At 43.7% G+C, this 23,559-nt stretch overlaps 2 protein-coding genes across 5 annotated transcripts; both read left to right on the top strand.

Moving 5' to 3' along the window:
• The first annotated feature begins 286 nt into the window (after positions 1-286).
• LOC147192427 (trinucleotide repeat-containing gene 6B protein-like) lies at positions 287-14,821 on the top strand. 4 transcript variants are annotated; one of them, XM_086133094.1, is made up of 21 exons: positions 288-603; positions 1,365-1,452; positions 2,164-2,185; positions 2,685-3,116; positions 3,346-6,018; positions 6,136-6,276; positions 6,760-6,944; positions 7,129-7,191; positions 7,348-7,506; positions 7,739-7,876; positions 8,210-8,392; positions 8,726-8,842; positions 9,023-9,215; positions 10,182-10,310; positions 10,592-10,666; positions 10,943-11,089; positions 11,468-11,554; positions 11,777-11,992; positions 12,097-12,167; positions 12,515-12,654; positions 12,918-14,821. In XM_086133094.1, the coding sequence occupies exons 2-21, from the start codon at positions 1,396-1,398 to the stop codon at positions 13,486-13,488; spliced, it is 5,799 nt and encodes a 1,932-aa protein (XP_085989220.1). In that variant the 5' UTR covers positions 288-603; positions 1,365-1,395; the 3' UTR covers positions 13,489-14,821. The 4 variants fall into 4 exon arrangements, with proteins under 4 accessions (XP_085989221.1, XP_085989220.1, XP_085989217.1 ...); XM_086133091.1 differs by having other exon boundaries at positions 289-603; positions 11,468-11,560; XM_086133093.1 differs by lacking the exon at positions 288-603 and adding an exon at positions 981-1,126 and having other exon boundaries at positions 11,468-11,560.
• Positions 14,822-15,214: 393 nt separating this feature from the next.
• On the top strand, positions 15,215-23,488 carry LOC147192426 (casein kinase I). Its single transcript, XM_086133509.1, has 11 exons — positions 15,215-15,416; positions 18,466-18,556; positions 18,776-18,886; positions 18,999-19,147; positions 19,523-19,751; positions 20,415-20,585; positions 20,679-20,827; positions 20,955-21,150; positions 21,265-21,404; positions 21,695-21,763; positions 21,843-23,488. Exons 2-10 carry the CDS (start codon positions 18,481-18,483, stop codon positions 21,725-21,727), a joined length of 1,254 nt encoding a protein of 417 aa, XP_085989635.1. The 5' UTR covers positions 15,215-15,416; positions 18,466-18,480; the 3' UTR covers positions 21,728-21,763; positions 21,843-23,488.
• The last annotated feature ends 71 nt before the right edge of the window (positions 23,489-23,559 follow it).

The raw sequence follows: 23,559 nt of genomic DNA, 5'->3' as shown, positions 1-23,559 counted from the left end.
ATAGTATTAGTTTTAATGTAATTATAAAAGTGACGTTTTCCGGATTTGCAATACACGGCACTCTTAGCATTTCCCTGTGTTACCGAAAAGGTGAGCCAGCAATGCTTGAAAACATAACAAAAAATGTTTAAAGTACTTGGTCCATTTTTCAAAAGGTTTCTTAATAGTCCTCTAATACTGGAATGGCGCTGTTGTTTGCCTCTATTTTATAACGACATCTCCCTCTGGTGGACGGTATCAGCACGGCAATCTCCTACCCTCGGTGATCAACAAACCAGCCAGTGAAATGTTATGCTGCTTTGCTAAACCTCCACAGTCCACACAGAAGCAAAATGGCCGATAGTAAACTAACAGATCTTACAGCGTCTGCCACTCACCTGGGGATTACTATGTGTGTTTTGTTTACAGCCTGAGATGTATAGTCGTGCAAAAGGATACTAACCTTCCTACGATTCACGTTTCGGTGATGTCATTTCTTATCCAACTTAGCCTTGAAAGCCTCGAAGAACTAGCTCGCTAAGCTAGCTTACCTAGCTAGCCCGTAGGTCTGCGAGCATTTTTTGTTTGCACGGGACGCACTTTATTTCCGATGTGATTCCCGAGGTGAGTCAACGTTTTGCCTTATATCAGTATTTTTTTTGTATCTTTCGTCGTTTGTGTGCTCGTTATAGCGGTTACGTAGGTCAAAGGCATTTTGGTGTCTGCTTCGACTGCGTTGCAACCTGGGACGTAAGTGTGTCGTAAACCTAAGTTATTAATAAATAACATGTTGTTGACAAGTGACATGTAATATCGATGATTGGGTGTACTGGATAGTAGGCTCTGGTTGGAATTTCTGCTTCTATTTTGTGGCCATTTAGCATATTCTATCTGTAAGTTAGTTCCAATGGGGTGCACAGTTTGGCAGTAACGGGTTTACTGACTTGGCTTTGCTGACTAGATCCGTCGGGCGTAGCTGTGTCCGACGGTCATTACCCCCACCCCTTTGCCCCCCAGGCTCTTCTGGTCACTGCGTCCGCGCATCAGCTCGCGGGTCTGCTAGCTGCTTCAATTGTGGTGGCCCCGAGTGTCCTTATCAAACGTTGCATTGGACTCAAACGCGTGGACGTGTTCTCAGCATGTGTTTGTATGTATGTTGATGTTCTAATGTCGTAATGATCATATATAAACTAGATATTCCAACGTTGCTGCGTTACAATTGCAGGGCGTGTTTTTCGAGCTCAATCGAACATTATTTATAGCGCACTTTAAAAACAACCACCGCTGCATACAAAAAGTGCTGTACATATATTAAAAATAAGATATAGAACAACAAAGACAGCTAAAACAATACATGTGTTATGTGTACACTGTTTAATTCACAGACTGGAGAATCGGTAAAGGGAAGATCAGTTAATGGAAGACAAGAAAAAGAAGAAAGACGACAAAAGGATAAAGGAAACTTCTCAAAAGGTCAACAGTGGATGGTTTTGCATTGCTCATCTTATTGTTTTTAGTTGACCTTCTCGTTATCTAATACATGTGACCAGCATTTTAATAGGATAGGTTATGGTTTGGATCAGGAAGCTGTGGAAGTCTTGCAATGGATATAGAAAATGTATACACACTTGTTCAGGTGCCAGATTTTTATGATGGTAAGAAATGAGACAAGGTTAAATAATTTCAACACTTTTTCGATCGTTTATGGGACCCATAACATGGACAACTCAATTGTAAGGAATTGAAATCTACTGCAAATCATGTTGTGTTCAGACTTAACTAATCACATTCAAAGTGATGCAAACTTTTCTGCACACGCCTGCCACCATTTGAAGTGCCTCCGATGAACGCCCGAAACTTTAAGCTGTTCTGGTCAGCTTTTCCTGACACACACAGAAAGTGTCGTCCGGATCAGAGTGATCTTATTGACAGCAACATTGAAGGAGTTGCATTTGTGGCAAGTACTGGCTGTTTAGTATGTGAGACAGCAGAAAAACCTTGAAATTTCTCAAATGCACTGTCACGATGTGCTGGAAATTAACACGTTATAAAAACTTGCCGTTTGAACACAGTTCTGTAGACGTTTTCTATCCACTGTACATGCATTTTTATCTGACCTTTTGTTATGAATTGGAACGTGTCAGGCTGACTCGACATCTGACCCATTTGCTCTTTTTTCTTTAGGTCCCAGAACAGAACGTCAAAGGTAAATGCAACAGTTTTTTTAAAACTCTGTCATTATTGCATTTGATAGTGCCTCTAATGGGTTCCATTTCTTTCTGCAAAGTATTATATGCTAGCATGAGGGATGGGGTAGTAATCGATAATTAATAAATGTAAGTTTATTTGTTTGTTTAAAAAAATGAAATACATTTTTGCAGCTACTTCAAAGTGCGCCCCCATCGACATGTCCTGCTGATTCACAACACAATGACTGCGAACAGATTAGAGCTATTTTACAAAGGCACAGTGAGTGTTGCCAAGTTATGGATGTGGTACCGACAGTATAAATAAGCAATTTTCCAGTCTAGTGGCTGTTTTCCAAAAAAGCAAGTTGCGTCACCTTATTTCCTATTGAGAAACGGTCAACATTGTTTTTCATATGACAAGCAAGTCTGGTGGAAGGCAATCACAGGGGCGATGGCGCCGAACATTGCCGAAAGCATGGCATCCATTTTAACCCGAGGGCCTCTTTATACTTCCAGTGCCAGAATCAACCAAGCCCTCCTGTTCCCAGCAACCCACCACCCCAACCTCAGTCTCCCCCAGCCCTGGCCCTATTGACCCCTCGTCCCCAAATTCTAGTGCCACTGGGTTCTCTGCACCAGTTCTTCCTGGTGGCGGGAACAATGCAAAGCAGCGGACTGCTGTGGCCAACGGACAGCCCTCCTCCCTTTCTGGAAACCAAACTCCCCAGCAGCAGCGATACATGTCTAGAGAGGTTCCACCAAGATTTCGCTGCCAACAGGACCACAAAGTGCTCCTGAAGAGGGGGCAGCCTCCACTGTCCTCCATGCTGCTCGGAGGAGGTGGGGGAGATGAGGGCACTGGTGGAGTTGGGGTAGGCAGCGGCTGGGGTGCCGCGCCACCTCTTTCCTCAAAAGAAGCAGATAACTCCAATGCAAATACAGACACAGGTAGGTTCCACAAAACAATCATCATAGTTTTGAGTCTGCAGTCCATTCAGGGTTATGGGCCACAAACATAGATTTGAACCTTTTACACATTTTTTAAAATTTACCGAAACGGCATCAATCAAGCAGTTGATAGGATGCTTAATAGCAACAAAAGTTAAACATTGTGTCAAATGTAAAACGAACCTTTGCGAATCGCTTGTTGGAACGCTTGTCTTTTTTTTCCCCTTAGATTCAAACTTGGGTTCATCCTCTCCTTCACCACCCAACACAGCATCCTCATCAGGTGTTACCGCTCTGTCGTTATCCTCATCTTCTACCAATTCAACTTATGCAAATTCCACATGGGGGGCAGGATCTGTCAGCCTGCCCCCCTCTCAGGGTTGTGACAAGATCATTGTGGACGGGACTGATCTGGACAGCTGGCCTAGCATCCAAGGCACAGCCAAATTAAGTTCTGACGGATCTGGAGGAAGAGTGCAACAGCAAGACGGCCCTGGTAACAAAAACAGTAGTGCCTCATTTCATGAGAAGAACCTCCAGCAGATAGGCGGAGTAGCTGAAGGAGGTGCAGGGAAAGTGTACAATCCCTCCCCGCCTTTTTCTTCTCCTCTCTCCTCATTTTCATCACAAAATGAATGTGTTCAGACAGGCGGCGTCATGTGGAGCTCATCCACTTCCCCTCGGGCGGAAGCAGGATTGGGATCAGCAGCATTTTATAATTCCAAAGTCTCCCATCTGCTTCCTGGACCTCAAGAGAGTCCTGCAGATAGCAACAGCAGTCTCCCCGGTGCCATTTTAAACCCCAATGTGAACACCTCCGCCTGGCCAGCCCTCGTGCAGGGGAAGACATCGACTTCAGCCACTTCGCTACATTTGTCTTCAGTTCCTGCCAGCACCACCTCTCTCCCTCACGAGCACACGGAGACAGCAGAATTAGACACGAGTACAGAACAACAGCATCCCTTGGGAAACTTTGAGCAAGAGCTGGATTCAGGTGAAGGAGCACAGGGAGCTGGACCAGGACCAAATCGAGAAGATGGTGACAAGAGAGAAACCGAGTCTGGTGCTGAAGGAGAAGGGAGTGTGCATCGATGTGGTCCTTTGTCTTCCTCTTCTGCTGTCTCTTCCTCTTTGAAACCTTTGACTGCAGTGCCCTCTGCTCCAAGAACAGGTGCTTCACAGGAAGATCATTGGGGTGGACATGACACTGGGATTCATGAACAGGATAAAAATCTGGGGGGCTTTGGGAACCAGGGTGACAATACAGGGTGGGGAAGGGAAAGCGCAAATATCGAAACGCTATCTCAGGGAGTGTGGAAAGACGGGAGCTCAGCAGTGGACTGTGGAGACACAGACGAATGTGTAAGTTCAAATAACTTAGCAATAGCAAGTGCAACAGGGGGTTGTGGGAGCAACAACAACAACAACAACAGTGAAGGCGGCGGCGGAAGTGCTTTGCCAGGAACTGCGTCACCAAAGTTAGCAACGATGGGAAATGCTTGGGACAATCAAAAAGGGATGGAAAGTGGGCACGTGGTCCAACAGCAAGGACAAAGCGCTGGTGGTGAAGTCCAAGCCTCCTCTAGTGGAGATGGAACAAAAAATGATGGAGAAAAAGGGACTGGTAATGGGCAGAAGACACATGGAGCCCAGTCTGTGCTCGCCCTTTCCAACCAGACCTCCGATGCTGAAGTGGCCTTACTAGGCATGCTCAATCGATCTGACCTGGATCCCAGGGTTCTGTCCAACACGGGTTGGGGCCAGACCCAAATTCGTCAGAATGTGGCCTGGGATCTGAACACCACTAAACAAGTAGGGCATCGAAATGAAAAAATGTCGTCATCTTCCACATTCTCATCGGGAACAATGCCCCCCAACAATCGCAGTTCTGGGTTCGTCTCGAATTCCAGGCTAAATAGTAACAATGAGTCTGATAATGTGACCTCTGGCCCTGCTTCAGTGAGGGACTCTTGGGATGGCGGGGGTCCACAGGTGACTTGTGGTTCTCACATGTCCGATGGCGTTCTACAGAAGCCCAAAATGCTGGACAAGGAGGACAGTCCAGGAAATGCAACTCGAAGCTGGGGCGATCCTCCACCTGAGAACCAGGGCAAAGGACGAGGTGACGAACACCAGTGGGGGGACCACAGAGGTGGGAATTGGAGAGACAAAGGAGAGCAGAGCAGCGGGTGGCCTGTTGGCTCAGAAGATAAAAGGGCGGGGGGGTGGAAGGGAGCTGAAAGAGGAAAGGTAGGTGGTTGGGGAGACTGGGGCCAGGGTGAGTCCAAACCTGGAGGTGGGTGGGGAGATGGACGATTCCGAGGTTCAAACAGCTCGGATGAAGTATCCTCTTGGGGTAACCCGGATGAAGGTGCACCTCAGCGGGGAGGGTGGGGAGAGGGAGATGTGGTTAAGTCTCCCCACGACTGGGGGGGTTCCCAGCCCCACGCAGCAGGTCCGACACCAAACAATCAAGTGGCCACAATGAAAACCCCAAATCAGCATCACCAATCACAGGGACACCACCCACCAGGAAGAACTCTACAAGGAGGTTGGGACAGCCGACCGAATGTTGGAAGTGGGGGTCCGCCATCCAAGAATCAGAACCAAGGTTCGGGCTGGATATCTGGCCCCATTCCTCAAATCTCTGGGGATGACTCTGTGAAACCGAGTGGCTGGGATGAGCCCTCTCCTCAGTCCATCAGTCACAAAATGGAAATTGATGACGGGACTTCAGCCTGGGGAGATCCTATCAACTACAATGGCAAAAATGTGAACTTGTGGGACAAAAATAGAGCCCCATCTGGCGAAAGCCACAGTCAGCAGGCTTCCGCACTGCAGCCATCTCGACGACATCAGGGCTTGCCACACAGGGATGCTAACTCTGGAAATGCAGTAGTTGGTGAGCATTATTTTTGCTGTGGCAGATTTGCGTTGCACACTTTTTTAAAGGGAATATTTGACTTGCTGAATTGTCCACTAAATCTGACTGTTTGTTTTGATAAATTTGCACATCCAGGTATGTGGGGAGGGGGCACACAATCTCTTGACAATGGGTCAGGTGCTTGGAACCAGACATCGGATACAGCATCGGGATGGGGTGACTCGGACGATCCTAAAATGTCTGGCTGGGGAAACCTCTCACCCAACCCTGGTAAAAGTAAGTCAAAGATGATCACGCATTATCATTAACAGTTAGTTTTCTATCTCAAATCGAAATATAATTTATAGTTTAGTGCATAGTACAAGGTGTTTTATTTTCCAGTTTTGTACAAATCAGGAACTTTTCTGATGCTGTGTAACCACGGTAACCATTTAAAAAATATACACAGCTTTACGCACCCACTTTGATGATGCATATTACAGGATCTGATTAGGCTACTACTCCTTCGCATCCTTCGTACGTTCCAGACAATAGGTCCACACCAGGCTTCTACGTTAACAGTAGCCTGGGACCCGCTGCTTGATTATGTCGGACCACCCAACGTTCACTGACGCTGGCCCGGATGGGCCACTACCAAATTCATCAATAAATAGGATGAAATCAAGATGTTCTTTCTTTTTGACTACATTAACCTAAAAAAAACATGTATGATCTTGCACTATTTCAAGTTATAACATGATTCATTTTGTTTTTTTCAAGGTACCAAGTCACTGGAGACCTGGGGTGGGAAGGGAGATGGCTCAGTCGCAGCCTCCCGTCATCCTAGCTGGGAAGAGGAAGATGACAGCGCGGTAGGGATCTGGAACAGCACCGGCTCCCAAGGAAGTAGTTCCTCCTTTCACTCAGGAGGCTGGAGTCATGGTGGAAGGCGAGGCAACATGAAGGTTAGTAAAACTGAAGCTTTCAATGAGGAGATTTCTCCTCATATTAGAAATCGAGACATTATTTGACTCTTGGTGGTTTTTAGTATGTGGCACATGAGCTTTTTTTTTTCGTTTGTAGCCTAAATTGAGTCGTCTTGTTCTTACATTATATGACTGACAATAATTTTTACATTTCTTCGCAAAGGGTGGGAGTGGAGACAGTTGGCTGAATCCAATCTCACGACAGTTTTCAAACATGGGGCCTCTGGTAATGTTTTTATCCTTTGTAAAAAATCCATGTATTCATCTTGATCTTTTACAAATGCAACAAATACACTGACAGTCAATAATACCACCACCAACATTTGATGAATGTGTCCTTCTCACAAGTAGCTTTCATTATTGTTGCATTGGTCATTCTCAGGGTGAAGACCCCAGCATAGATAAGAAGATGGAAGGAGACAAGAGAGGGATAGCTGACTACAATGGCGACATTCGGAGAGGAGGAAGAGGTGGAGGAGTTTACCGCATGTCTAATGCCAAAGACATGGGTCCTGTTGACATGAGCACCTATGGTGAAAAAGTATGAACACCTGTTTCATATTGGCAAAAATTCATATCAAGTGAGCAGCAGGGTTCAACATTAACGATGGCTTAGCACCATTATGTGACCGTGTTGGGCCGTGTGTCCGTTAATCACCTGCCAAGCTTGTCGATTGATGTGGTAATTCTATGCATCAGTTAACTTTGGGCTTAGAAGTAGAAATCAACACATCACTTATTAATATACTGTTTCCATTATCCCCGTCCCACAGATGGGTAGCCACGGAATGTATGTTGGAAGTGGTGGAGGGATCCATCAGTCCCGAGGGATACACCAACCTGGCTTGCATCCTCTGAACACCTCTCCGGGGCTTCGAGCTCAAGTGCCGCATCCGTTCCTGTCTGCTCAGGTCCTGCGTGTCTAATCTTGTTAGTCATGAGTTCCCAGTAATCATAGCTGATTGACATACTCTTGGCCAGAAAGTTAATACTGCGTAGAAAATTGAAGAAAGGACTGGGTGTAAAGGAGAGGAGCGGCTAAACTCTGCTTTTGAGAAGTTTCGTATCCAAAAAAAAAGGGGGAGGCTCCACAAAAAAAGTTTAGTAAGCGCTGGTTTATTATGAGTTATATGCACTTGTTTGTGACTACTAACACTGCCAATTGATTCAAGATTATCAGTTAAAAAAAAAAGCAGCTTTGTGTTTTCTCAAACTCTTTTTATTGCCTCTCCTTTGACATATAGGTGCCGGGTTCTATGTTGAAGCAGATGCCGTCTCCTGGTGGCAGTGGGCTTGGAGGAGTAGGAGGTGTCGGTTCTGTTGGTGGAGCTGGGAGTGTTGGTGGAGGAGTGTTCCCTCCTCAGATTTCCCCACAACAATTAGCTGTGCTTAGCAACATCTACCCCCACGTGCAGCAATTCCATCTGGTACATGAGTACATTGTAAATTGAATTCTGAATTGTTTTTAAGTCTCATCGTATCCCAACAGGGGAACTATGGGTTCTGTTTCTTTTCATCTCAGAATCGATTATTTCTCCCAAGTCTCGATTATAAGGTTTATTACAATGAATAACATCATTTTCATTACTTAAGTGTGGATAAGTGCAAAATTTTCACTTGTCAATTTTAATTACTTTTGTATTTCTTCTTCTTATTATTATTATTGTCATTTAAAAAAAAAAGTGTCACCAACAGTGTTATGTCAGTGTACTTATCGCTACCTAATGTTAGCACCACCATATATTTTTCAAAACCCACAGGCTTGTCAGCTCTTGCTACAACAGCAGCAGCAGCAACAACAGCAGCAGCAGTTTCTGCAAAACCAACGAAAGTTCCCTCAGCCACAGCCACTCAGGCAGCAGCCAGATCCACAGCAGGTCAGCATTATTCCGCAAATTCCCATCTGCGTGACGGCAGCAACGATGTCATAACAATAGCTTCTTGAATTGTCATGAATACACTGGACATCAACTGTTCCAATTCAGACTATAAGAAATTCATTTTTTTTTTAAATTCAGTCTATTTTTCTGATAGTGATTTATTTGCCTGATTCTCAGCTGGCAAGGATTGTTGCAATTCTCCAGCAACAACGACATCAACATGGTGGAGTAGCAGCGGGGAGCTCAAAATTATCTCCCTCTCACCTTGGAGGAAGTCTGTCTAAACAGCCCATGGGTGACTCGTATCCACCTCCTGGAGTGGGAGGCCCCGTGTCAGACCCGCATTCCAAAATGCAAGGGGTGTACTCCGGTGAGTGCAACAGGCACAGTTTTCATTTTAATAAAGGTAGAATTAGGCGGCAAGGTTTCTTACATCTCAAGGATATCCCCTTGAGATGCATCATCTCATTTTCGAAGGGGTCCTTGCAACGCATAACTGAATGATTAAAATTACACTAATTAAATAAAATACAAAATGATCATCACAATTTAATCCACAACATAATAGCGAAACATTGAAGCACAAACGCCCTTTTTTAAACACACTCACACCCAACACACACTTAATGCTCCTCTCAGCCTAGCCTCTCATATATTTCGCAACATACATGTGTATATTTATAATAATCTAAATGTAGCATACGCAGCTTCCGGTACATGTTGTTGTTTGTCTTTTGGCTTAGTACAGCAAGTACTGCGTCGGGCCCCTCCAAATTCACTGACGCTGGCCTGACTGTGACTGATGTTAAATCCTGCAATAAGGAATGCTTTGAACAAGATGTAAATGTAACTTGTAAAACATTCTGTTTGATTTTTATTCTGCGATCTAAAACATAACATAACCACCCAAAATGGCTTCATATGGGATCCTACGCCGTTGTTGTGTAGGTTTTCTCCGGATACTCCGACTTCCTACCACATTCCAAATGGATAGATAGATGTCCTATTTTATGTGGTTGGCTGAGATGTATTAAAAGTGCAGTTTTTAAGTAAGTGAAGAAACACTGTCAACATTTCATATATTGCACAACACAAAATATATGTAGAGTAGAACAATTTTGAGGATTGTTCTGTATCGTGTGTGTGTGTGGAAGTTTAGTGTGACACTGCAGACATGCACCTGTACATTTGGTACTGAGAATTCTACCTTGGATCAGTCTGACTGAGACTCTAAACTTGCATTCCAAGTTTTGTGAGGGCAAACATGCTCCTTTAGATATACTGTACTGGAGTTTGACTTGAACATGTTTAAATGTCCATGTTGGTAACCTGTCAGGATTGGAACTCGGCAGTCCCATGATCGGGGGGATGAAGGACATCGGAGGACAGCAGTCACGCTTCAAATGGATGATGGAGGGACATTCCCCAGCTCCATCTCCCCCTGAATCAACACTTCTCAAGAATGGTAGGTCAGCAGATGGTTTGTCACCGAATTATTACCACCTCACAAACCTCAATCTGGTCTTGACTCGCCCTCGTTCACAGTGTATTTTAATGAACCATATTGAATGGGGAATGTTTTGAATCAAAATCATATCGATCCACAGTATTATTTTGCTGTACTGTATTTATCTCTTGCACACCATTTATAAGGCAGTTAACTACTGCACTAAAGGCGAGTGGGAGGCTCACCTTATTTCCATTAACCGATTCCAAGTAGTGATACTTTGGGTATTCTCTCTTAAGGCTCCACAGAAAACTGGCAGCGTACGCCCGGGAGCAAAATGGGGAACAAGACTTCCACATCCAGTTGGCCACCAGGTGATTATTAATTTTGGTACCACTGCCTTATAGAAAAATAGAACAAGCAGAAAATTTAAAATAACTTAATATAACTTAATGAAATGACTTGAGTTAAAGGCCTCTGTACACTGTACACGACACACTCACACACAAAGGTACGGCTTTACCACTGAAGAAATCATTGTGCTTTTTTTTTTTTTAATCGTACTATGTATGAAAAGGTTTTATATGGATTAAGTGAGTAGCAATAGTAATTATCATTATGATTATTTTGTTTTTCTTCTACGATGTTAGAGTTCCAGCCTGGTGTCCCCTGGAACGGAATGCAGAGTAGCGGAGACACTGAATCTGACCCCTATATGACCCCCGGTAGTGTTCTTGGCTCCCCAGGACCCCCAACCCTCAATGATTCTGACCATCAGTTATTGCGAGACAACATAGGTATGCCAAATAGTTTATTCGTTATTCCGTGTTCATTTTATTTATTTATTTTAATAGCCACTATATTCAGAGAGCAAGAGAGGACTCTACACACACATGCACACTGAAAGCAGAGAGTAGGTTATAAGGTCTTTGAATGATAGTCCTTCTGCAGTCTGGGTGGAACTATTTTTCCCCTCTGCCTAATAAGATGTTTTACACTATTTTCCAGAAAATGAGACATTATGGGTTTTGAGCCATTATGTTCCCGCATTGCTAGTTCTTTGTAATTGTCTATTTTTTATTGACATCTAGACAGTCCATCCAGAGTCTTAGTGGCTCATGACTGTCTTGCATTATAACATACCCAACTCCAAATAACCCGCAATGTTTTAACAGGGCCAAATCCTGCCCTCAACACCTCACTGCCTTCACATGGTGCCTGGCCCTACAGTGCCTCAGACAGCCCACTCAGCAAAGCACACGGTACAGGTAAATCTTGGTGTCCTTACGAATATTAGTTCAGAAACTTTGTTTTTCTCAGTAAATTTCTTGCACTCTTCTTAATTGGTGTTGAAGTGATGCAAAAAAAACAAACAAACAAACCCTCTAACAAGTAAGCTGTGCTTTACTGCTCTTTACTCCCTTTAGTGGGATTCATTTGTCAAACCTAGATTTCCTATTCACACCACCTAATTTTCTCTCCAGCAAAGTACTCAGAATATAAGTCCAGTTGGCCCCCTGAGCCCATCGGACAAAGTAAGTCGTGGAAGGCCGATCGCAACAGCTCACAGCTGCCACGCCCCCCTCCTGGCTTAACCAATCAGAAGCAGTGCACACCCTCTCCTTGGGGAAGTGTCGGCCCACGGGTAGCCCGGAGCTGGGGTGGGGGTGGTGTTAAACAAGACTCGAGATTTGGGCCAGGTACTGAAATTTGACTCAGGTCTTGAAGCTAATATAAAGTCTTTATTCAAATATGTCATGTCCACTAAATGCTGTTTTTTTGTTGTTGTTTTTTTTTTTTGTAGGCACAGCTTGGAGTGATGGTGTGGCTTCGAGAGGCAGTTCCTGGTTGCTGTTGAGCAACCTGACACCACAAGTAAGGAAGGGAGTACAAGAAGGAAACAATTTATTTCAAAAGCCTGTTTTCTAAGACGATTTAACGATGATGAATGAAAAATGAATGCTTGTTGAATCAGAACATCTTAAAGCTGAGTTGTCATTCATCTGTATTCTCAAACAAGACCGGACAGCAAAATGATTACCGGGCTTGCTTTCATTGGATTGTAAAGTTAGACAAACCATTCAACCAGATATGGGTTTCACAATTTATGTTCCCAAAACCAACCGTTACGATGATAATAACCTTTGTGCTCATATTTATTTCTCTTTCTACACACTCGAATCAGGTTTACGGCCTAATCCCATCTTCTTCTTTCCCTATAGATTGATGGCTCCACACTTAAGACGATATGCATGCAGCATGGTCCCCTTCTGACCTTTCACCTTGGCCTTACCCAGGGCAGCGCGCTGATTCGCTACAGCAGCCATCTTGAGGCAGCCAAGGCCCAGGGTGCACTGCACATGTAGGTTTATCGATACCAACGCTCATGCCGTCCCTCATTCCAAAAATAACTCTGTCTAGAACATCTCATCACAAATATCCACCCATTCAACAATTTGCTGGTCGCACTCTGTTCTGAAGCCAATATTTTAGAATGTTAAAAAAAACAATCCAGTTAAACAGGCAAATGAGTCATAATAGTGTATAATGGTGCATTATTTAATAGCTTTGTCATTCAGAACACAATGCTGGCAGTTAGATGACTCGCAACTCCTTTCTTTGTAGGTGTGTACTGGGGAACACCACAATCCTGGCAGAGTTCCTGAGCGAGGAGGAAGTTTCTCACTATTTTGCACATTGCCAGGCTGCAGGCACTGATGTGACGAGCACAGGAGAGGCCGCAGCTGCTGGTACGCATGGTTCACCTGGAACTGGCACCGTAGTGACCCCAAGTGGGGCTAGCTCTCCAAGAAGTGAGGGGGCTGTAGCGAGCACCATCTCAGGTGGAGATGGGAGTGGCGGTGGAGCGGAAAGCGGTTCCGTAGGTCCGAGTGGTGTCATTTCCCCGAGTTCTGGTTGGCAAGGTCTAGATGGTACAAGTAGCTGTTCAGAAACTTCCTCAGTCCAAGGGCCCGGTTTGGGGATTTTTTCCCAGTGGAGCACCAATGGAGCAGGAGGGGTGGGAAATGTCGGTGGAGCAGAATCTGGAAGGTCCGGACTTTGGGGGGGCATGGCTGCAGGATACCATGGCAGGAGTCTGTGGGGGGCACCGCAATTGGAGGAGAGGCACCAAATGGACAGTCCTGCTGCGTTGTTGCCTGGTGATTTGCTGGGCAGTGGAGCTGATTCAGTCTGAAGAGCCTTCTCCTTTTGTAGGTTGGACACACTGATATTGCATACACTGGGATACGTTATGTATTTTACGATAGCACATCAACACATATACAGATATGCATATATTAATGTTCCACACATGTGCATACATATACATTGTTTGCATATCAACGTGCTCACGCATAAAGAAGAAATGTGAGACATGCTTACACACATTCTTGTGGCCAGATTTAAGCTATTATATAAATAAACGCAGGGACTGTTAGTTGTATACAGCCTTTTTTTCCACAGATGAAGATTTCAACTGCTTAGACTTGAAAACTGAATAAGATTGGTCAGTCAGTTGGTCTGAAAGACTAGACTAGACTGTATTGTGCTTAGTAAATGGAAGACTTTTGAAAAGATTTACATTCATACACCAAAATCAGACGCACCTTTTAAAATAAGGGCACTGTAAACTGCATTATCTTCATTGTATGAGAAAACTTAAAACTACTACATGATGTGAAAGGTGCAGTTTATTTTCACACACCTGGAAAAATGACATTGACCCAACCACACGCAATCAGCTCTGAATAACAGAACTGCATCTTACTGTGTATGTCAATTTTGTCTCTATTTTTCCAGTTTATATGTAAGGCTTTAATTTTGGAATTGTGAAAATAATGAAAAATGTTATTTTGTTTTCAAAATGCTGACCTCCTACTGTTTTACCTTGCGCACTCTTGTTATTATCTCTTGAATATGTTTGTTACTGTTGCAGTGATAAATGTTAAATTGTGTGGATCCAGTATCATTCACACTATGGACATGAGTATGAGTGGGACTGAGACCAAGTAAGTGGATTCAACTACCACTGTTTTTTGTGCGTGTGTGAGAGAGAGGTGCGTGCGTGTGCGTGTGCATGTTACTGCCTGTCAGAATTGCAGGCAAGGCTGCTTACCATACAGAAGGTCTATACAAAATTTGTGTTCATTGTACTGCTGACTGTGTTAAGAATATTGGCACTAATGCTTTTTTTTCACTTATTAGAAGGTGTTTGTTTTAGTGGAGTTAGATTTTTCTTGTTCAAACCGCAATAATTCAAGAAAAAAATGTTAATGACACAAACAGGTCAAGGCGTATGCGGGGGGATTGAAATGCCAAATCTTAAACTGTAGACGGGGTGGGCGGGTGGCTTGGGTTGTTTACAAATGCAGAGAGAGTTACCATATGTTTGTAATGTTCTGATGATGTGTGTTTGTTTTGAATTAAGACAGGCTTTAACACTCCTGTTCTTTGTTTCGAGATTTTACAAAGGAAAACATATTTAAACTAATGAGAACAATATTAATAAAGTATTCGCTTGTTTTAAATGTGTATTGTTGTCACTTTTGGGATTCCATTCTTGTTTCTGAACTTAATGTGATTTGAGATAAAAAACTGCCTTTCAACTACGTACCATAGCGACTCACATGATCTGATTGATTTATGCATGCGGGAGACTGAAATGTTGCTCACCGCATGTTCCTAGAATGTCTTGATAACACGGACAATTATACGGAAAAAAGTACATACAGAGAGTTCGTAAGGACTACGAATGGTTTCACGATGACGACAGAGTGAAAAAAAATTGTGGTTGTGCATGATTTCGTGTATCAAGGGGTAAAATGTGTGCGTTGTTCCATAAAACCACGTCCCATGACGTCGGGAGAATGACATCATCAACTCTTAAGTAACTGTGGGCGGGGGGAGAGGGGGCAGATTCGTGGAAGGGAGGACCGCCGCTCGTGCCACTGGAGGTTGTCAGGGACGATCAACAGGGAGTGCAACCGACGACAGAGCTGCGAGCTGGGGGAATGAGAGCCGCTAGAATCCGCTCCAATCCTCCTCGACCAAGGCTCCTACCCGCCTGACAATTACCGGGACACAATCTTCAGAGAACCAGCTTTCTTACGAATCCAATATCGGGTAAGTGGAGGGTTCGGGAACCCGCGAAACCAGGGGGGAAAAAGGGACCTGATTTGGCCGAATCAGAGTCAACTATTCACGGTTTAGCAGCATAGGGGGAGGGGGTATGTAGATGGCCATGTCTATCAACATCGAGCAGTCTCGTGTAAGGATGGGTGTGGTTTTAGGTAAAATACGAAATATGGACATATTACTTGACGTTCAAAGTCAAAAGCTTATGTTAATGTTGATGAAATGGTGCAATTGTTACGCATCAAGGTTCTGGCTAACCCACCACTAAGTAACGCTAGCTTACTCTTCCGAGCTAACGGTGTACAGTATTGACATCCATTCTTCCTTATTAAAAGTCATTTTCAGGCATGTAAATGCATTTTTCTACATTTCCGTTTTCGCCAATGGATAGCCCACGGTGCTGATATTTTTCACAAAACGTAATGGTTTAGAATTTCGCTCTTGTCTGTTAAGATCCATCGACCTGCTCTTCATGAAATTGCTAACATAGCTGAATACATCTTGGCTAGCGTTTAGCAACAAACTGTGCTGTATGTTTTTTATTTTATATTATTGATCTGTCGTAGGGCAGCTCGGAGCTGGTTGTCGAATTTGGAATGTGCGTTGACATTGGAATGACAGCAGTATGCGAGACATTACAATGCTGGTTTTCATTCGTGATTGTGAAATCCTTTGGCTTTAGGGCTGTGACACTTGCTTTTTTTCTCATTACTATCAAAAGCTTTTGTACTTTAAGATTACCAACCACGCAAATAGAACGACATGATGAATTCGCTTTTGAGACTATGCAAAAGAGATTGCAGGAAACCCTTCAACCAAACTGACCTGTAAATATTAACTAAAATGTAACCTGGCCATTGTCCCGTTGATGACTTCCACAATAGCTGATAATACATGTGAGTCCATGGCCCCATCAACCCCCAAAGGCTGTTTCTGTCATATTTATGCACAGAACTCTGGAATTAAAAGTTACAGGGGGAGGCAAATTTTGCAGTCACTCACATGTCACTACTTTTCATTAGTTGTCTCTGCCCTAGTTTTCCAGACATTATGATAAACATTGTCAGTCTATTGCAAGGCTTGGGGAGGGTGGGTGGGGGACAATTGGCCACATGACTCACCATGCAATTCTATTTTAGTAACCCTTAAGGCACTCAACTTTTAACACGTGAATGATTCGATGTAATGTCAAAAATATTAGCGATCATTGCATTTTCTTTTGTATAAATGTTGTAGTGCCTCTTAGGGACGCAACTATAATGGCCCCTGTTAGGAAAACTATTCCCCATAGCATTTCAAATGACATCTGCAGTATATCTTTTTAGAAATATGAATATCAGCGCTCCAGTACATGTAATGTATATCTACTGCGCTTTGTGTTTTAACCATTGCATGTAGTTAAACAAGATAATCAAAATATCCAATACACCTCTCCTCACTTCCCACTGTGCTTGAAATGGCAATACACATTGGTTATTATGCCCCGGTTTGTTTTTAACAATGAAGCAGCATGTTTAACTAAAAAGATGCATATTCAGATGCAATGTAAATAAACCAGATGGACCTGATCTCAACCAGGCTGTGTAGAAGTGTGTGTCACCGATCCTCCGCCACGTACCGGTAATTAGATCATGGCACTTATTGTGTCACTGTGTGCCAAATCAGATACCTAACTGCATGCAGACCACGAGACACTCTTGTGGTGTCTTGAAACCGAACCCTTTATGAACCAGAATCCATCACTTCAACAAAGGCAGGTTGGCTTTCTGTGGCAAGACGGGGGAGGAGGGGGGTGGCTTCTGTGGCCTCCATTTTTAAATGTGTCACATCATCAGGTGTTTTCATGTGAAAATGGGCCAAGTGCAATGACAGATTTGTGTTTTGGGCCATGATGGTTGCAGAGATGTTGTGATACAAGCGCATGTAAATGTGAAAGAAATAGATGTAAGCTACAGGTTTTTCAAACTTTGACTACAGATAATGAGAATGATTTAAACCTGAAGTAACCTCTGAAGTGTACGTATTTTAAATTATTTGCCCTTTGCATCAATTTCTACCCAAGAAGCATCTCTGTTTCAAATGTTTTGGGAAGTACAACATCGCTCCTTCTCATGTGACATTGCTTTCTCATTGTTTATTTGGTTTCATTTCATCGTTTTTGTCATCGATTCAGTGGCTTCATTAGTTCGAATGGCGCCCTCACTTATCTGCACTGTTTGCACTAACAATATGTTTGCACATTATTTTTTTAAATGTGGAGCTTTGTCTGTTTTGGTCCACACTCCCTGCAGCTTCTCTAGAAGGCACAGTTTGTTTCAGTCATGTACCCAAAGTGTTTTGTCGGGATGCAAATCTCATTAGTGAAGTCATGCGTCGGGCTGAAGTGCTTTTTGTAGCATTTGACTCTCGAGTCCATTGCGCAGACTCGTCCGAGGGCCATGACACGGATGAAGCCAGGCGGTGCGCTCTCGCCGCTCGCTGCCTTCCTTCACCCACCAACGTTAGTTTAGGGCTTAGTCTTGCTTTCACAGGGGCTGCAAAATGTGGCGTGGAAGAATTCTGAGTACATGATGATCCCGCTTTAGCCCAGCAAACTCAACATGCCACTTTCTTTTCTTCTGTGCCAAGTCGCCATAGTCAATCCGGTTGGTCCCCCCCCCCCCCTCTCAAAATCAACTTCTCTTCCAATTGGCAACTGTGAATTCTGCCGAGCCCACATTTTGTTGTTTCTTTTCCCCCCGCCCTTGTTTTTGCTGATCTCACTGCAATCACCTACCCCCGGCCAGCTACCCTACAAATCTATTTGTGCATGACTGGAGGGCAGACAGCTGTTGGCTGATCTACTCTCAGTTCTCATCCTAACTCTGCTCATATCGATGCGTCTGACTGACGCGCTCACTTGCTCCACCACTCGCATTACTCTTTTAAGATTTTGACAACCGAGGTATAGCTGGAATGAAGTTATCTTGCTGTCACTTGTTCTTTTGCCTTCTAATCATCGCTATGTATTGTTTTTGTTTCTGTTTTTCAATGACAGTGACTGCTTGCAATCATGGAGCTCAGAGTGGGGAACAAATACCGGCTTGGACGAAAGATAGGGAGCGGTTCCTTTGGCGACATTTACCTTGGTAAATGGAACCCCGCCCCCCCCCCCCCCCCCCCCCCCGCCATTTTCCTGTTTGTACTTTCCTTGCCTTGATTGCCTTTTCTACATGTGCTCCCTTTCACTTTTGTTTCACGAATCTGTCAGTTCAAGCTGTACAATTGTATTTTCTTCAGTCTAATTTTCTTCCGCCTGGACCCATAAATGATTGTAGCTTAGGTTTTTTTCCTTTGGATCCCCGCAGGTGCCAACATTGCCACTGGTGAGGAGGTAGCCATCAAACTTGAATGTGTGAAGACCAAACACCCGCAGTTGCACATTGAGAGCAAGTTCTACAAAATGATGCAAGGAGGAGGTACAAACAAAAGATGATTTCATGTTCTATTCATACGTGTTTGTCAAACGTTGGCTATGTGTGATGACGTGGAATCGGTTTTGCGCTAATGGTGTGTATTTGTTCCTTCTAGTGGGTATTCCGTCGATCAAGTGGTGCGGTGCCGAGGGAGACTACAATGTAATGGTGATGGAGCTCCTCGGGCCCAGTCTTGAGGATCTTTTCAACTTTTGTTCCCGAAAGTTCAGCCTGAAGACGGTCCTACTTTTGGCAGACCAAATGGTATTTTGATGTCATGAGGTCACGTGTGTTAGTAGCTTCACTTTATTTTCACATTTGAGGATGACAGTTAAGTCACAAAACTGAAGAAAATGCAAACAAATTCAAGGATAATCTTTTCATGCCTGCTTAGTGGGGTTATTGCTCGATTTGCTGACTTCCCAATGCATCACAACTTTTTGTAGGCCTGTTTTTGAAATGTTGTGCTTTTAATTCAGTAGTATGTCCTCATGATAGTTCAACTACCAGTTCCGCTGAATGATATTTGAATGTCTGTCTGGGCCTCGTGATTATCTGTGTAAATCATTGTCCTTTTTGTCCTGTCTGGATACAAAAAGAACCAATTTTGATTCCTTTCCTTCTCTCATCCATCTTTAGATAAGCCGTATTGAGTACATCCACTCCAAGAATTTCATTCACCGTGATGTAAAACCAGACAACTTCTTAATGGGGCTTGGCAAGAAGGGCAATCTTGTGTACATCATTGACTTCGGCCTGGCCAAAAAGTACCGTGACGCCCGCACGCACCAGCACATCCCCTACAGGGAGAACAAGAACCTGACAGGCACGGCGCGCTATGCTTCAATCAACACGCATCTTGGAATTGGTAAGCAGCACGCGCAGCATACATACTCACCTCTACGGACTAAGTTGCTCGTATTCAGTCTTGATTTATGGGACGCTCCCAATGCTGATTGTTTGCCATTCGACTTGGCCATGTCACTTGTAGAGCTCCCAGTAAGAACTCTTTAAAGTGTTAATGGAAAGAATTGACACGCCTCGAACATCCCGCTCTTGATTCTCATACTCTTCATCTCACCAATAATGTTCCTTTTGTGCTATTTAGGATGTGGTTTTAGGTCAGGTGACGCCTCTTTGACGCATGACTGTAATTTTCGGCCCATACAAGCTCATTGGGGGATATTTTTAACTGAAACTTGTCAGCCAATCGCAGAAGTGCTTCCCCGAGAAGCAGACAAAACGACAGGGTTGAGGAGGTTGCGAAATAATCAAATTATAATCCTGTACTGTAATTTAAAGACACTTTTTGACCAGATTTTCTATATGCGATATCACACACATCATTCCCCGCAAAGCAGAATACGCCATTTCTCTGGAACCCATCGTCTCGTTTTGAAAATATTTGGTGTGCTGTTCTCAGGTTGTCAAAGTGTCCATTCTAACCATACTTGGCATTTTCACACAGTTGTTTTGGGGAAATCTCTTCTCCGTGTGGGTCTGAACTCTTTGAAACTTTTTTTTTTCCCAGAACAATCCAGACGCGATGACTTGGAGTCCCTCGGCTACGTCCTCATGTATTTCAACCTGGGGTCCTTACCCTGGCAAGGACTCAAGGCGGCGACCAAGAGACAGAAGTATGAACGAATCAGTGAGAAGAAAATGTCGACGCCGATTGAGGTTCTTTGCAAAGGGTACCCTTGTATGTGAAGCTGGATTGTCACTTTTCCTTTTTTCACTTTTTCTGTTTCTCCAAAACCCTCAAGGCATGAATATTTGTTTGTTTCTCTTGCAGCGGAGTTCTCCACATACCTAAATTTTTGCCGATCACTCCGATTTGATGACAAGCCAGATTACTCCTACTTGCGACAGCTCTTCAGAAATCTCTTCCACCGGCAGGGCTTTTCTTATGATTATGTTTTCGACTGGAATATGCTGAAGTTTGTAAGTTCAGCAAGTGTCTTATTTCAATCGTGAAGAACCCTTTTAATGAGTTTTAACAACGCTATCCTCCATTGTTGATTTTAACTTGAAGAAAAACCTTCAAAATATGTCGTGTCTTGGCTTACAGGGAGCCACGCGGACGACCGAAGAGGGAGACCGGGAAAGGAGGACTGGCGACGAGAGGGACGATCGGATCGGTGTTGCTCCCAGGGGTTCCGCGGCACGAGGTCTCCCGCCAGGTCCCAACCCTGGACCTGCCAACAGAGTCAGAAACGGACCAGAACAGGCCATCTCTAACCCTGCTTCACGGGTCCAACAGTCTGGTGAGTGGAACCCTGAATCACCAAAGTCTCCAACTGATGTTTCCAATTACACGGCTTGCATTTGTTTTAACAAAAGTCGCAGTCGCCCGACATCAGTTGTATGCCTTGTTTCAGGAAACACATCGCCTCGCGCCATTTCACGTGCAGAGAGGGAAAGGAAGGTGAGCATGCGGCTCCACCGCGGGGCTCCAGCTAACGTGTCGTCCTCCGACCTTACGGCCCGTCACGACCAATCCAGGATTTCCACATCACAGGTGAGAAGAAACTCGAAACACACCGGGCGTTTCCGATGCTCTAAATTTACGGTACGGGTGAGATAAAGTGAACATGCGTACAAATCGCATGCAGTATCCGCCTGACATATCAGTCAGTTATACTTTGTATGAATGTTTGCAGTATACTTCTGTCATCCACTTGCGCGTTGGTAAAGCGAGCTACAACCAGGAACATATCCCTGGTGATAAAAAGGTTCATTGTTGTCAAATCCTCCCTGAATCAGAAGCGACTGTATTGCTCTTGAGTCACACATGTGCTCTCTGTGCAGGTGAGCGTGCCATTCGAGCACATGGGCAAATGAAATCTCCTTGGCTCTGCATGAACTTGAAAGTGACAGGTGAGAGCTCCGCGTTAATTGACGTGCAAAAGCACACTACTTAATTAATACACGTGACTAATAATTGTTCTTGTTGCAGGGCTGCAAGGTATATTTGTTGCTTTGTCCCCTTCCTTCATTTTTACTACGACTCCAAAAGATTGATGCCAATGGACGCGTGGGTCTTTGGAAAAGTACAGCAAATTCCAACAGGATCCAGGGAAGTACTTTTTCTAGTAGCCAGCATCCGGTCTTTTCTGAATCCTCTGCGAAACCTTGGATCGTCATCATGCCGATGCAAAAAGTGACAGCGCTCCATCATGGTTGCTCGTGACTGCCGGCCTCCTCCTCGAAACATAACCCCAGCAGTGTTTTCTATCTGATGACTGAGAGGAACCTTTGACAACAATGAAGCAAAAGGATGAGGGGCAAAAAGCATGTTTAATTTCAAAAGTCAACTACCGCCCACCCCATCCCCCACTTTTTTGTTGTTGTTTTTTTTAGTCTTTGTGGAGATTTCACCCTTTTGGGGAATGATAGAAAAGGGAAGTTGGCAATAGTTGTGTTTTGAAAGACAGATGAGGTTCAAAAAGTCATGTTTCTGTTTCCTGTGAGTTGCTTGCTCCTCGATCTATTTTGTGATAAATTACTGTCCTTCGAATCTCAAACCATCAAAAATATCCAGTACCGATTTCTTCATCACTTGTGTGCTCAGTTTTCTTAATTAAAAGTTATCACAATAGTTGTTTCAAAAAAAAAGGAAAAAAACAGAAACACTCCCAAGGTCTTGAGGCAGAATCCTCAAGAAATGACCAGTGTATTTGACCAGACACCGTTGCACCCTTGTTGTAACCAACAAAGATTAGCTGCAATTTTTATGATAATTCTTACTGTTAAGTGTTTTTTTAATGTTATTTTTACCTTTAGGGGAAATAGGGGAGTTGGCAGACCCCATTAAGGATGATTTAGGAGGGTGGGGCATCCATTTTTTTATGTTTACATCACTGTAAATATTTTAATTTTTAAAATTTTGATGTAAAAGCCAAAATGTGTTTTCTGTTTTAAGGTGTAAAGTAGAACATTGCATAAGAATGGGATGAGTTAAAAAGTTTTGGTATTTAAAGTACAGTACTACATTTTGGACATCAATGTTGCTCTGCCAGCTGGGTCATGAATGTGTTGTGTGTGTGAGAGTGCAACTGACAGTATAATCCTCAATAAGAGCTCAAGGTTCATTTTATGTCTTTTGGGTTGTTTTTCTTTCCACTATTTATGTGAATTTTTTTTCAAAATGTGTCTTTCAGTTTGTCACCAGAAGTAACTTGTGCCATGTGTTCTCCTGGTTTCTCTTTTCTTCCCCGTCAAATGCTGTCCGATCACCTTGTAGAACACAGGGCTTTGTATAGTCCCGCCGCAGAAATAAATCCAATGCCTGATGTCACCTTTTTAGTTTTTAAGCTCCTGCAATTTTTTTTGATGTCATTACGATGAAACTGACTCCATTGCAGGGATGTGTAAATAGCTTGGTACTGTGTGTAATTACCTTTGTACAGGGCACCATGACCCAGTGGCAATGTAACTATTGTATATACGTGCGTGTGTTTGTGGAGGGTGGGTATGAAATAGGTTAAGGTGACAGAATTTCACTTTATGTATTGTGTACTGATCTCTTGTACAGTTCTTTAACACTTTATTTACAACAGTATTTGTGTATATTTTATGAAGTAATAAAACCGAATCTCACAATCTTGTAGGCTTTCTTTCATCGCCTGTATTCTGCATCATTGGCGAATGTTCATGTTCAATGGATATGTCAA

The sequence above is a fragment of the Hippocampus guttulatus genome, chromosome 16, assembly GCF_054856545.1.
Source record: "Hippocampus guttulatus isolate MCC_2025c chromosome 16, RoL_Hgut_1.0, whole genome shotgun sequence".
In the NCBI taxonomy this organism is placed as follows: domain Eukaryota; kingdom Metazoa; phylum Chordata; class Actinopteri; order Syngnathiformes; family Syngnathidae; genus Hippocampus; species Hippocampus guttulatus.
Note: the sequence above shows the minus strand (reverse complement) of the source record. Positions and strands in the feature narration are given on the sequence as shown.

Excerpts from the sequence above, each read along its gene's own strand:
- LOC147192427 (XM_086133091.1), top strand. The coding sequence starts at position 1,396 with ATGGAAGACAAGAAAAAGAAGAAAGACGACAAAAGGATAAAGGAAACT. Across the intron at positions 7,507-7,738 it reads TGAGCACCTATGGTGAAAAA|ATGGGTAGCCACGGAATGTA; the intron begins GTATGAACACCT and ends CCCGTCCCACAG. Across the intron at positions 12,655-12,917 it reads GCCCAGGGTGCACTGCACAT|GTGTGTACTGGGGAACACCA; the intron begins GTAGGTTTATCG and ends CTTTCTTTGTAG.
- LOC147192426 (XM_086133509.1), top strand. The coding sequence starts at position 18,481 with ATGGAGCTCAGAGTGGGGAACAAATACCGGCTTGGACGAAAGATAGGG. Across the intron at positions 19,148-19,522 it reads TACTTTTGGCAGACCAAATG|ATAAGCCGTATTGAGTACAT; the intron begins GTATTTTGATGT and ends ATCCATCTTTAG. Across the intron at positions 21,405-21,694 it reads CCAGGATTTCCACATCACAG|GTGAGCGTGCCATTCGAGCA; the intron begins GTGAGAAGAAAC and ends CTCTCTGTGCAG.